This window comes from Lemur catta, chromosome 10 (genome assembly GCF_020740605.2).
Source record: "Lemur catta isolate mLemCat1 chromosome 10, mLemCat1.pri, whole genome shotgun sequence".
Taxonomy (NCBI): domain Eukaryota; kingdom Metazoa; phylum Chordata; class Mammalia; order Primates; family Lemuridae; genus Lemur; species Lemur catta.
The window spans coordinates 19,813,414-19,826,261 of record NC_059137.1 but is presented as its reverse complement, the minus strand read 5'-3'; the positions used below and the strand labels follow the sequence as shown (position 1 = coordinate 19,826,261).

General features: G+C 44.7%; 1 protein-coding gene across 5 annotated transcripts in view; it reads right to left on the bottom strand.

Annotated features, from left to right (window-relative positions):
* TNC (tenascin C) overlaps positions 1–12,848 on the bottom strand; it is a 91,272-nt gene that overhangs the window by 39,780 nt on the left and 38,644 nt on the right. For 3 of the 5 annotated variants that reach the window (XM_045563840.1, XM_045563838.1, XM_045563842.1), the window contains exons 8-14: positions 12,068–12,253; positions 11,738–11,827; positions 9,658–9,921; positions 4,491–4,763; positions 3,666–3,938; positions 2,789–3,061; positions 53–325 (exon numbers count right to left, since the gene is read on the bottom strand). In XM_045563840.1, coding sequence (XP_045419796.1) covers positions 53–325; positions 2,789–3,061; positions 3,666–3,938; positions 4,491–4,763; positions 9,658–9,921; positions 11,738–11,827; positions 12,068–12,253 — 1,632 coding nt within the window. The remainder of the gene's footprint in view (positions 1–52; positions 326–2,788; positions 3,062–3,665; positions 3,939–4,490; positions 4,764–9,657; positions 9,922–11,737; positions 11,828–12,067; positions 12,254–12,848) is intronic. The other 2 variants (XM_045563839.1, XM_045563841.1) reach the window with 1 other exon arrangement.

Sequence of the window (12,848 nt, the reverse complement as noted above, 5' to 3'; positions counted from 1 at the left end):
TCTTGGAGAAGGAGCAGGGGACCTTGGGGAGAAAGCTGGAAGGGAGCAGTACCTGTGGAGGCCTCAGCAGAGAGCACCGGTGTTGTAGAGCCCCGGATCACCCCATAGATGGAGACCCTGTAAGGGGTGGCAGCCTTGAGGCCTGGGATGTCCACAGCCCGCAGGCTGCCGGGCACCGTGAGGTTCTGGGCGGCCTCCAGCGTGTTGGCCTCCTGCACCTGGATGACAAAGTGCTCATAGGCCTGGTCAGGTGCGGTCCAGTTGAGTTTGAGGCCATCCCAGCCAACCTCAGTCACGGCTAAATCTCCCAGCTCGGGGAGCTCCTCTGAAGAAGGACAGAGAGGTATTTGTCAGTTCTGTAAACCAGAAATGAGGAAACCAAACGTCCCAAAGCCCAACTCTAGGAAAGAGAGAAAGAGGACAAAGACTTTTGGGGGCTGGGGGGTGGGGGAGGCAGGTAATTAGTTTCTGGGCGTTCGCAATTTGAACTGTGGTACCCTGGCCACAGCTCTCTTCAGGAGCTGAAAAGAGTCAGAAAGGGGAACATCTGTGCCATTCATCCCGGAGATGGCAAAGGCATCTGCAACCAATGCATGGCCCACCAGGAGGTCTCTGAGCATGCGCGACCAACAGCTAAAGTTCACGTGGAAGAGTGGGGCGGGGGTCAGAGTAAGAGAAGTGGCAATGGTTAAAAGTCCAGACTTTGGAGGCAGGTGGTCCTCGGTCTGAATCCCAACCCTGCAATTTGCTAGCTGCATAATCCTGGGCATTTCACTCAGCTTCTCTCTGAGCTTCAGTCTATCCACCTTTCAACGGAGCTGACAGTACCATTGCACTGGGTCGGATGATCTAATATTAAATGATAATATTCGTCAACCTCTGAGTACTACGTCTGATATATGGTGAGTGCCTGAGAAGTGGCAGCTTACAAAAGATATCATTTAGGTGTTTCCCTTTGGAACTTCCCAGTCACTGGGGAGAGAATTCCCTGCTTCATTTCATTACTTGAAATTAGAGAGATCATCTCATCGCTGGCCACAGGTTATCCGCCTGGGTTTATAGGGTGTATGCTGTCTCAGGGGCGGACAGGTATGATGTTTTAATCTCTGGGCTTTTCTCAGCTTTCAGGGATCAAAGGTTATGTACTGGATTCTTGGCTTCGTTCTTCTCTTTCCTTCTTCTGCTAGTACTGTATGTCTGAGTGAAGAACCGCTGCATCGCAAAGTATGGCTGTGTGTGTGCAATGAATGTGCCTGCTTTTAATTAAAAGCGATGATGTTTTGCTCAGCAAATAGTGCAGAGCAGGGCCTACTATTAAATTTTTTGCAACGCAGCAAGGAAATAAAATGTAGTTATTACTGCTGATTTAGAATGTTTGGATTCGGGATATGGAAAAACCCTCTGCTTTGTGGGATGTTTCTCAGGGTTAAATGCAATCACTCAGCCACTCTTTTTAAGCCTGAAGTGGCCACAGATTAGAAGTTAGGGAGGAAAGTATCTGCAGGGATTTCAATCAAAAAATGTGGGAGACAGAGTCTGAGCAACCTCTTCCTTTTAGAGGGGCTGTTTTCAAAGTGGGTTCCACATACATCTGGTGCTTTTCTGGAAGAACTGTGCTGGGGACGTGGATGCAGGCATCCCCCTCTTCCTGGGCTCACCAAGAACAGCTGTTTGTTTATCTGTCATATAGTAGGAAGATTTCGTTTGCAAAGGGAGTTCTGCTACTCAGAACAGAAGTTTGCAGACTATAGATGAAAATTATCGCATCCTACACCCAGATCACAGATGTCTTAACGGCCTTTTTACTCAAAGACCCTGGAAGATATTCCAGTAAACACAGGGCCAGAACCTGGTCAGCTTAAGTATATTAAAGTATCACCTTTCTTATTTTCAGAATTGTGTGTAGTTTCTAGCTGTGACCAAGTTTAATTATTATATATGAGCAAGAAAAATAATTTGAATTAGGCGATCTGGGTGGCATTACCAAAATATAGGATATGTAGAGAAGGGCATGGGCTTAGGGCCCAGCATAAAAATCCTATTACCAAAAATTTGGCCCATTTGCTCATAGCCCCTTTTGAAACTATTTCTAGAAGCCTCATTCACAGCACACAGTTTTCTATAGCAGATGGAGCAGCATATTTTCAGGGTACACATTGATATGAATTGTTTTTCCTCCCTAAATTGAATGAAAAACATTGAAGTCAAATGTGGCTGTCCTTTCTTAAAAATGTCCTTTTTTAAGATATCTGTTAAGAAGAGAGACTTCTTATAAGTCTTATAATTTTAGTAGAAGATGACTGTATCAGTTCCAAAAGTTATTATGTAGAAATCTGACCATGAGTTGTGGTGGTTCTGAAGCCAAATATGATAAGGTTTTTCTAGAAAGTTCTGATCCTCCTGCCACAGCCCTCTGTTTCTGCTATTTTTTATGACTCTGTGATCTGTGGCTACATGATCAGTTTAGCTATTGCTATTCAATACCTACTGCACAATGGACACTTGCTAAGCACTACACTCATTAGCTCATTGATTGCTCATGACAGTGCTCTGAAGTAGGGGGTACTGCATCTGATTTGGAAATGAAAGAAGAAGGCTCAGATAGGCAGAGTAATATACCCAAGAATATTCAGCCAGTAAGGAGGAATTCCAGTCCAGACTTTCCTGAGTTAGAGATGCATGCTGCCTGTCAACATTTAGGTAGGATTTTGCCCCATGGGGAGTTGTCTCCATTCTAATGATAGGCTGGCCAGTATCATGCCTCTGGTCTGGTGGGAGGGCCATATACCTGTGGTGACCTCCACAGCAAGGGGTTGAGTGCTGTGGCCCCTGACCTCGCCGTGCAACGTGATTGTGTAAGGAGTGCCAGCCCTGAGGCCAGGGATTTCCACGGAGCGCAGGCTGCCAGGAACTGTGAGATTGCGAGCCTCTTCCACCTGGTCCGCCTCCCGGACCTGAATGACAAACTGGTCATAGGTGCCATCAGGTGTGGTCCAGTCCAGTCTGAGGGCGTCCCAGCTAACCTCGGTCACTGTGAGGTTTCCCAGACCTGGAACTTCCTCTGCATAAGGACACAGAGTTGCTGAGTTACTAAAAAAGGCAAGCACACTCTGGGATTCAGGTGAGATGGCATTTTGGCTAAGATTGGGATGAGTAGTCTGGTTAGTGTTGATTACAGATGCATGATTTACAGCAGGTGTTGAACACACTCTAATTGTTGGCACTAAAGCCTGGATTTTTCTATTCAGCCTTTGGGAATAAAAGCTAGTTTTAGGAATTGTTCACAACTTCCATTCTTGACATCCAAATAGGGCTTTGGGGAGCCCTTTGGTGTTCTTAAAATGAGCTCAGAGCCTTTTTTTTTTTTTTTTCACTTACAAGTTGTGCTTTTCAAGTTCATAGATACTATGACTAAGACTTGCTTCGGAAGCAAAGTCATCTCTCACTTTTGCAAAGGAAGGGTAGGTGGAATTTTCCATGGGACTGGGCTTCAACTAGGACTTGGCCAAATAAGGGATATGACCTTTAGGAAGAAACAGGGATGATTCACCGGTGTTTCCCCAATGTGGTAGGGGCTGAACCCAGTTTAGAGCAGGGAAGAGCTTTGATTCCTCCTGAGCAGAGACAACGGGGATGAAGCACGTTAGTGAACTGGTCTAGAATACCTGTCGAGACCTCAACAGAGAGAGGGGTTGTGCTGAAGTCCTGGGTGACCCCTCGGATGGTGACAGTATAATGAGTGTCTGCTTTGAGCCCAGGCAGGTCCACGGACCTCAGTTCTCCTGGGACTGTGAGGTTCTGGGCTGGCTCTGTTGTGTCAGCCTCCTGCACCTGAATGAAAAAGCGTTCATAGGCCCCTTCTGGAGCGGTCCAGTGGAGTCGGAGGGCATCCCAGCCCACCGTGGACACCGTGACCTCGCCCAAATTGGGAGTTTTCCCTGGAGAAGGACAAAGAACTAGTTTAGTGATCAAATCACACATCAAGATCCAGGGAATCTTTAACGCAAAAATAAGCTGTATATTGCTTTAAAAATGTGACTTTCTTTAGATAAACATGCATCATGCAGCTTTCTAAATTTTAGAAACAGAGCGAAGAGGAAGGGATGTGGGAAAATATTTGCTTTGTTTTCTTATTAAAGTATTGCCTTAATTTTATGATTTTTGTCCCTTTTTAAATATAGTGCCTTAACATCCCTTGGCAGGCAGAGTGTGTTTATAAAGCTAAAGGCCCCTCCCCTGGGGCTGTGTGTACTCTGGGCTGTGTGGGGCTGGGCTCCATACAGCTCCAAAGGGCGTCATTCACTTAGAGGGAAGTGTTAAGGGTGGCCTTGGAGGTGTGTAACCCGATGGCCAAGCTGTCCATTATTAGGTCCCATGGCACTATAACTTGTGACAGAGCAAGTCCATTCCAAAGCTAGCTGTGTCTGATTATCCATGGGCAGTTTCCTGTTGGGAAAAACAGAAGCTATAGATAGGAAGGGAAGAGGTACCTGTGGAGGCCTCAGCAGAGAGCACCGGTGTTGTAGAGCCCCGGATCACCCCATAGATGGAGACTCTGTAAGGGGTGGCAGCCTTGAGGCCTGGGATGTCCACAGCCCGCAGGCTGCCGGGCACCGTGAGGTTCTGGGCGGCCTCCAGCGTGTTGGCCTCCTGCACCTGGATGACAAAGTGCTCATAGGCCCGGTCAGGTGCGGTCCAGTTGAGTTTGAGGCCATCCCAGCCAACCTTAGTCACGGTGAGGTTTTCCAATTCAGGGGCTTGTTCTGAATAATGACAGAGATGGGGTCAGTTAAACTATTACTCTCAATGCTTGGCTTCTGAGAACCCAGCAACGGCAACCCAGCGCCACTGCTGGAAGGCCGTCCCAGCCGGAGTGCTGTGTCCTGCTCACTGCGCCCCCTCCAGGGGCTGCCCCATTAAAATGCCAGCCAATAGGATACTGATTTTGCCTTCATGCACATTCAGGTTCATCTTTTGGAAATGGTACTTTTCTATTGACCAGTGTCCTGTAGATTTAGAAAGCTCTATAGAGCTATGTTAGTGATGCTCTGAGCTTCACTTTCCATTTTGGAAAGTGTGTCTCATCATAAGGAGGTGGCTCTTATCTGTTCTTGGGGTCTTGGTCTGAGCTGTCCAGCCTTCTGTATTTTGAGATGATTGAGACAACTGTATTGCCTTCGTTTCTATGCCGTTTCGGTATCCTCTGGAAGGTCTATTTTATAGTTTATATTTGGATTTTGCCAGTTTCTAGGGTTCTAATCAACTTACACAGACTACTTTGGTAAAGATCGGAGACAAATTAACCCGTTATTAGTATGGCTGAACAGAGGATGACCCTTTGAAAAACTATTCCTTATTGGACTAAAAGAAAGAATGAGGCCATGGGATGAAAAGACCTTACGAAGCTCAGCTACAATTGAATGCACCCTCTTCATTCATCTCCCGAACACACAAAATTCAGTAAAAACTCGCTTGTCTACATCTGCCTTAAGGGGGATAATTTACCCAGAGCTGAGCTTAAGTGGACTTTGCATGACTTCGGAAGGAAATGATTTCCCTGAAAATGGATCCTGTAAACAAGAGAGTATGAACTGCCTTTATCTCATTTAAAAGAACAAATTGTTTTTTCTATTTATGCCGCACATTGCTGCTCATTTCAAATGAGCTTTGCGTGTCCATTAAAGCAGATCTCTAACTTGAAAATCTCAGCTTGCAATTTGATTGAGGACACCCTTCCAGAGGGGAAAACATTTCTTTTCTAGAATCTATTTAATTCAGACTTTTCCAAGTTCTGGGGAACATGCTTCCTGATTGTTTTATTGACAAAGTTTATACTCCTGCAAATTTTGTTTGATCTAGAACAGAGGCCCACAAATTATGACCTAAGGGCCGTATCTGACTGGCCACACATTTTTAAATGATTGGTTAAAAATAAAATCAAAGAGTAATGATATTACATGATGCGTGCAAATCATGAGATTCAAATTTTGGTGCCATAAATAAAGTTTCATTGGAACATAGCCATGCTTGTTTACTTGCATATTGTTGGTGGCTGCTTTTGTGCTATAAGGGCACAGTTGAGTAATTGGGACAGAGACTGTCTGGCCTGCAAGGTCTAAAATAGTCACCATCTGGCCCTTTATGGAAAATGTTTTCAAAGCTTGATCTTGAACTACAGCCTATGGATGCCTCATTTAACCCAAATTCATGCCCTGAGGCTCACACTCAAAACTCCACGGTGGTTCTTAACCACCTAAACATGGTCTCTGTGAGAAGGAGAGGACCTCAAACTCCAAGTGATGTATCTGGATTTGGGAAAAGAGAGGAGAGTCAGTTACTTTTAAACCCATGGGGCCTTGTGAGATTAGGAACTGTGTCCCCAGACATAACACCTACATCCTTGACCTTGGGATTTAAGCACAACTAAATTCAGGTGCATGTCCTTCTTAAATGTTCCAGTAGTCCTGATACATGAGAGATGCAGGACGAAAACAAGTCTAAGTGAAAAATGAAATCACTCCTATGGCTCCTAAGCTCCCCTTCTTATCCTACGTTCCTCTTTTTTCCCTCTGTTGTCCAAAACCACTTGTCAGGAACTTATCTCACACTGACAACTTACCCCTTTGCATGAATTAAGTCACTGACTTTCCTCTGGGGGTATCTGTATTTTCAGCTTTATCTCTAATTATGACATGAAACATATTTTTTTCCCCATGAAAGAAATTTCAGATACCAGGTTGAAAGAGATATAGGGAGAGTTGTGTAACTAGGGGAGGGAGGAGGTGACTCAGGATTGCCCATGAAGGTACTACAGTAGAGAGGGATGGAGGGAGAAGATGCAAACTGGAAAGTGTCTCTTCCTGGTAAGAATCACCTTGTCTATTTTAATCAGCTTCATAATATGTCACTGATGCTTTCATATAATGTCCCTCACATCCTGCTTCATCTGTTTGTGCAGTTGATCGAGTAACTTTCACATAATATCATGTTGTTTGGTAAATAGTAACAGTCATGGTGATGATATTTTTGCCAAAATTCTTGGCTATTCCTCCCACTGGATTTTTTTTTTTTTTGGTAAGCAAATCAAGAAGGAGCATTGGTTTGTCACTTAGAAAGGTCATGTCTGTAGTGGATACTGTCACTACCACACCCAGATCCCTTCAGTAAACAAATGCTAACCAAATAAGTAAAAGGTGCAACTTCCATAAATAAAATCAGTGGTAAATTAAAGGGAATAATAGAGTAAGAATTATGAAAGGAAAGGGATAATATGAATAAAAATATACCAGACAACATTCGAGGTGGGAACCAAGAGACATCACATAAATGCTGACTCTACATTTCAATAGCAAATGACATATTTGTGGGCTTGCTGCCCCAGAAGCCAAGTGTTTCCATTGTAGAGTTCCACACTGACTTTCTTGGCATTTCTTTATGAAAAGGCTGTTGTCTTTATCTTGCAGCTGTGCATCAGAATCTACCCTCTGAACAATGTCAGTGGGCCTGGGAAATCAGAATTTTGAAATCCCCTTTCTGTGCTCATGGTGGGTTGAGCAGCTGGCCTGGAGGAATTTAGGGCAGTGCCAACTTTGAATCTTTAGATCTCTGCCATCTTGGTAATTACCAAGTGTTGATGAGGAACCCACCTTTAGTGCTCACTCATGGGAGAAAGAGTGATTCTCCCACAGCAGGGGGATAGTCAAATCCAAGCCTGAGGGACTCAAAGGGTTGATTAAGTGGCTTCAGTCTCATCTTGTAGAGCTAAGACAGTTGAGGTGAAAAGCTTTGGCTGCCTTCAAACTTTCAGTGACTCTCTGCAACTGTCAAGAATGAAGCCCCTAGCATGATGCCCATGGCCTGTTGCAGATGTCCTTGATGCCGTGTCTAGCATCAAAGCCTACTACTCTCCTGCTCTATCATGTAGCAGGACTGTACAGCTTGCGTTTCCCTGTCTTTGACATTTTCAGATGCTGTTCCCCTGCTGGCAATGTCTACTCTTTCTCCACTTGCTCAACTCCTTTTGCTTTTCCGGGAATCAGCCAAGCATCACTGCTTCTAAAAACACCTCGGATGCTGTTTAGTCCTTTGCTCAGCTCTGTGACGGGTACCTGCCTCTGTGCTCCTGCAGCCTCCCATAAGTCCCTTGTAAAACAGCCTACGTTTTTGTAATTTTGGTTTTGGCTGCCTCTCTTTGCCATTGCAATGTGCATCATTTCTTGAGAGGAGAGTAGAACTTTCTGTTCTATATGTAAGCCTTGCCTGCCCCATAGTAGGTAAGAAATAAATAATTTAGTGGATGGATAAATATTTGAATAAATTTCAGTTTGCTCCATGAGAAGATCAAAATGGCAAATCAAAGCAGAATGTTGTCTATTGCCTGTAGCTGTGACTAAGAACAAAATTCTACCTTTCTGCTTCCAAAATTCACATGAATTACCGGGTTGTCACTGTTGAGGCTTATGTTGCTATGGAAAAATGTCCCACTGGCTTCGTGTTTTTACCTGGTGTCTCTGCTTTATACCCCTTATTGCACACTGCAAATCCATGGGCTTGACCTTAAGCAGGGTTTAGTAGGGTTTATCAAAATACAAGGCAGAGAGTCAGAGAAGAGGACAGGAAGGGGTGGGAGAGAGGGAAAGGAGGAGAGGAGAAGGGAAGGGAGGAAAAGATGCCTGCCACACACTGATTTCTTTGAATGCTAACAGAGACAGCATCTTTCCCAAGGAGCATAGGAGCACGGGCATGGGAGCAGGGGCATACGGGTCAACACAACAACGCTGATTCTGTGATTTACTTTTCCTCAAATATCAGCACAGTACAATGTATGCAGTAGGTACTCAATACGTGCTCACTAATAAAATTGAAAGTAAAGACTATTACTTGCCAAACCCTGGATGAGTAATATTTTCTACCTACACACTTTGAATATTTGGTGACCAAAATTGAATGTGCATATTTTTCATAAAGGAAGATTCTATTTTTTTCTGATTGTTTTTCAGTTTAGCAACTGAGCAAACACAGCAATAAGTTCAGTGAACAGGGTGCCTGGGCTAGAAGGGTCAGGATCAAGCTGTCAGCACAGAAAAAGCAGGTTTACCTCTTAATGACCGAGAGAAAATGGAAAATGAGAAAGGGGCCATAGAAGTCTCAGAGGACCACGTGCGACTTTTCTGGGGTAACCTTGATGGAAAGCAAAAGACCTGGAATAAAAACATTTCGTGGAAAATAACCAAAGAATGATTACCAACATCTGGGTCATCTTTAAAAGAAATAAAATGAAAAGTCAATTAATCGTTAGGCTAAAGGAAGGAAATAAACAAGAAGCAATTTAAAAGATTCTGTAAAACACTTAATAAAACAACAAACAAACAAAAAAAAGACAAATGCAAAACCTGGTGCATTAAGTTCTCCTGGGAAGAAATATTTAAAAACCACTATTGTCTGGTGAGGGAACTTTGCAGAATCAGTTGACAAGGAAAAGTTCATACTCGGGAAAGATAAGTAAGTGGGTTTTTCAAAGTGGTGTTTAAGGGGTTTGTGGGTGGAGAAGGCAGCATGTCTTCCCATCCGGCCTCTCAGGTGAGGACAACCTGGCTGCGGCAGTCTGCAAACCTGAGAATCAACAGCGGGTTTGGAAGGGGCTCAGGGCAGACTCACCGGTAGACGCCTTCACGCGTGCAGGTTTGCTCTTGTGCCTGCCCTTCTCGGCTGTCAGGAGGACGGTGTATTCCCACCCTGGCTGCAGATCTCTCAGGACGTAGGAGGTGGCATTCCTGGGAAGCTGCAGCTCCACCGGCTGGCCCGTGGGGAGGCTGTAGTTGAGGCGGTAGCGGTCAAACTTGGCCGACGGTGTCCTCCAGGCCAGGGTCAGGCTGGTCTCTGCAGTTTCAGAAACCCGAAGGTCCTTGGGTGCATCCAGATCTAGGGGGAAAAGAGAGAGGAGATGAACACTCTTCAGGCTACCAGGCAGGACTGCTCCTGGGGCTGAAAGTCAACCGACTCCGGGCTGGAATCCTAGGTCTGCCTTGGAGGGGCCATGTGGCTACAGGAGATTCGCCTCTCTGAGTCCCTGTGCCCACCTCTGTAGAACAGGCCTGGTTATATTTTACTGTGTTGGATTTTTTGAGGATTGCAAATAATGCAGTGGTATGTCCATACTGTGAAATACTACTCAATTAAAAGCATTTAAAAGGAACAGACCATTGACACAGGAAACAGTTTAGATGGATCTCAAGAGAATTAGGCTGAAGGACAAAACCCAGTCTCAAAAGGTTACATACTGTATTGCTACAGACTGAATATTTGTGTCCCCCTAAAATTTATATGTTGAAATCCAATCTCCAGTGTGATGGTACTTGGATGTGGGAACCTTTGGGAGGCTCATGAATGGGATTAGTGCCCTTATAAAAGAGACCCCAGAGAGATCCCTTACTTCTCTGTCCTGTGAGGACACAGCAAAGCGATGGCCCTCCGTGAACTGGAAGGCAGGCCCTCACCAGACACTGAGTCTGTCAGTGCCTTGATCTTACACTTCCCAGGCTCCAGAACTGTGAGACATGAATTTCTTCCATTTATAAGCCACCCAGTCTAAGGTGTTTTTGTCATAGTAGTTCAAATGGACTACGACATGCAGGATTCTATTTATGCAGCCATTCAGGTATAGAGATGAAGAACAGATTAGTCAATGCCAAGGGTCAGGCAGAGGGTAAGGAGGGAGGTGGCTATGGCTATAAAGGGTCACCCATGGGATTCTTGTGATGGGACTATTCTGGGTCTTGACTCTCGTGGTGGATTCATAAATCTACATGGTAAAATTGCATAGAACTAAACACACACACACACACACACAGAGTGCACACAACACTGGTGAAATCTGAATAAAGTGGATAGATTGCATCAATGTCAATTTCCCAGTTGTGCTATTGTTCTATATTTCTGCAAGATGTTACCCTTCCGGGAAACTGGGTGAAGGGTAGAGGGGATCTCTCTCTGTGATTTTTCACAACTGCATGTGAATCTAACAATTACCTTAAATTCAAAAGACAAAAAAAAAAAATGTGTGTTTGAGAGCCCACTATTGGATCCTGCATATCACAGAAGCTCAATGAAGCATGATCTATGATCTCTTTACACACCAGCCTTCCTCTTCCTCACAGTCCCTGGGGGGAAGTAAGGTGGAGGCTGGTGAAGGGGCAGAGGGAAGAGTTTTCTTCTTGCATGCAAATTTTCCAGAAAAAAAAAAAAATTGAGGAAAGAGTCAATGGCCTCAAACCATCCTTACCCAGAGGCTGCTGCTGCAGGGTGCAACACTAAGGGCAGGACCAGGATTTAACTGCGGTCCTGCCACTGTGGTCTGCTTGATGGGGGTGTGAAATTGTTTCCTCAGAGAAAACCCCCCAGATGTGTTTTGATTAGATGACAGTTTATTTAAAAGTAGAATTGGTAAACCAACTTAAAAATGTTTTGGATTTCTTACAAATCCTGGTTCCTGTTATTCTTAAAACAACAACAGAAACCCTGTTCCCCTTCCTATGCAGAGGGAGTAGTGTCGGCATTGTTTAGATGGGCCACGCTTATTTTGCTTTTGAACTTAGACACCCGAGCTAGATAGTACTATAGGTCCCTTTCTCCTCTGGGCTTCTACTTATTTTTCTTTTTAAATAGGTTTTGGCCTCACTGGCCTGCCTTGTCTGCCCAGCGCCAGCTCAGAGGGGGTGGAGTCCCAGGTGGGCCTCACCTGTGGCCGCGTTGATGGTGGCAGGATTGCTCTCCTTGTCCTCCTTCACAGCAGAAACTCCAATCCCATACTCAGTCCCCGGCCTCAGACCTGAGAGAGAATGCGCAGGTTGAGACTCAGCCTGAAACTCGAAAGACTTTTAAAAGATGGTAAAAATGGCCTTGATGTTCAGAATGTTTTACGAACTAACCCGCCGCAGTCCTAACGAGAGAAATTTCTGGAAAGTGGACTTATTTCTCTCTGGAAGGTTGCAAATAGGGACATGTGGGAGTAAGTGCCCACCCTTTGAGGGCCCCCTGGGGCCGGCTGGACCAGGCGTGCAGAGCTCACCTGTGAGTGTGGTTTTGGTGGTGGCTTGTTGGCTCTTTGGGACGTCGACCTCAGCGTGGTCACCCCCAGAGATGGGGGCGTACTTAATTCTGTAATTGTCTATGGCCGCCTTGCCATTCCTCCATTCCAGGGTGATGCTGTTGTCTGTCTGGGAGACACGTCGGAGATTCCTGGGAGCATCCAGGCCTGTTTGGAAGACGAAGGAACATTTGCACTGAAAACACCAGGCAGCAGGAGAGCAGGAGTCTTTGATAGCCCAAACTGCTATAGGACAGACACCTCCCTCTGGAGAGAAATAGCCCACATACTGCTCTGTCTCCATAGCCGATGTGCAAATCCAAACAATACTACAGATTTGGTACCTTTCCCCATTATTGATGTGTGTGACACTTTAGTCATTTGTGTGTTTTTTTAAGACTTTGTGCTTGCCGGACAATGAAAATACAAATAAGCTCATGAGTGTAAGAACTGGTCTATTGTGTTTTAACACTGTATTTCTAATAACTCATCCAGCGCTCACTGAGATCTGAAAAAATATTTATTGAATGAACGACTGATACTTCGGTATATTTCAAATAATGCCGTAGGCTAAGAGGTTAGGAGGCTTCCTTGTTATTAATATTTCTATTTTCCATATACCGTATGTTATTTTTAAAATATTTATTTGAATTTATTTTAACCAGAATGTTTGTCTGAGACTATCAGACCAGCATCTTCTATATATGGCCCTCCAAAAGTACCTTGGAAGATTATTTTGGGTAATTTTTTCTTTAAAAAATTA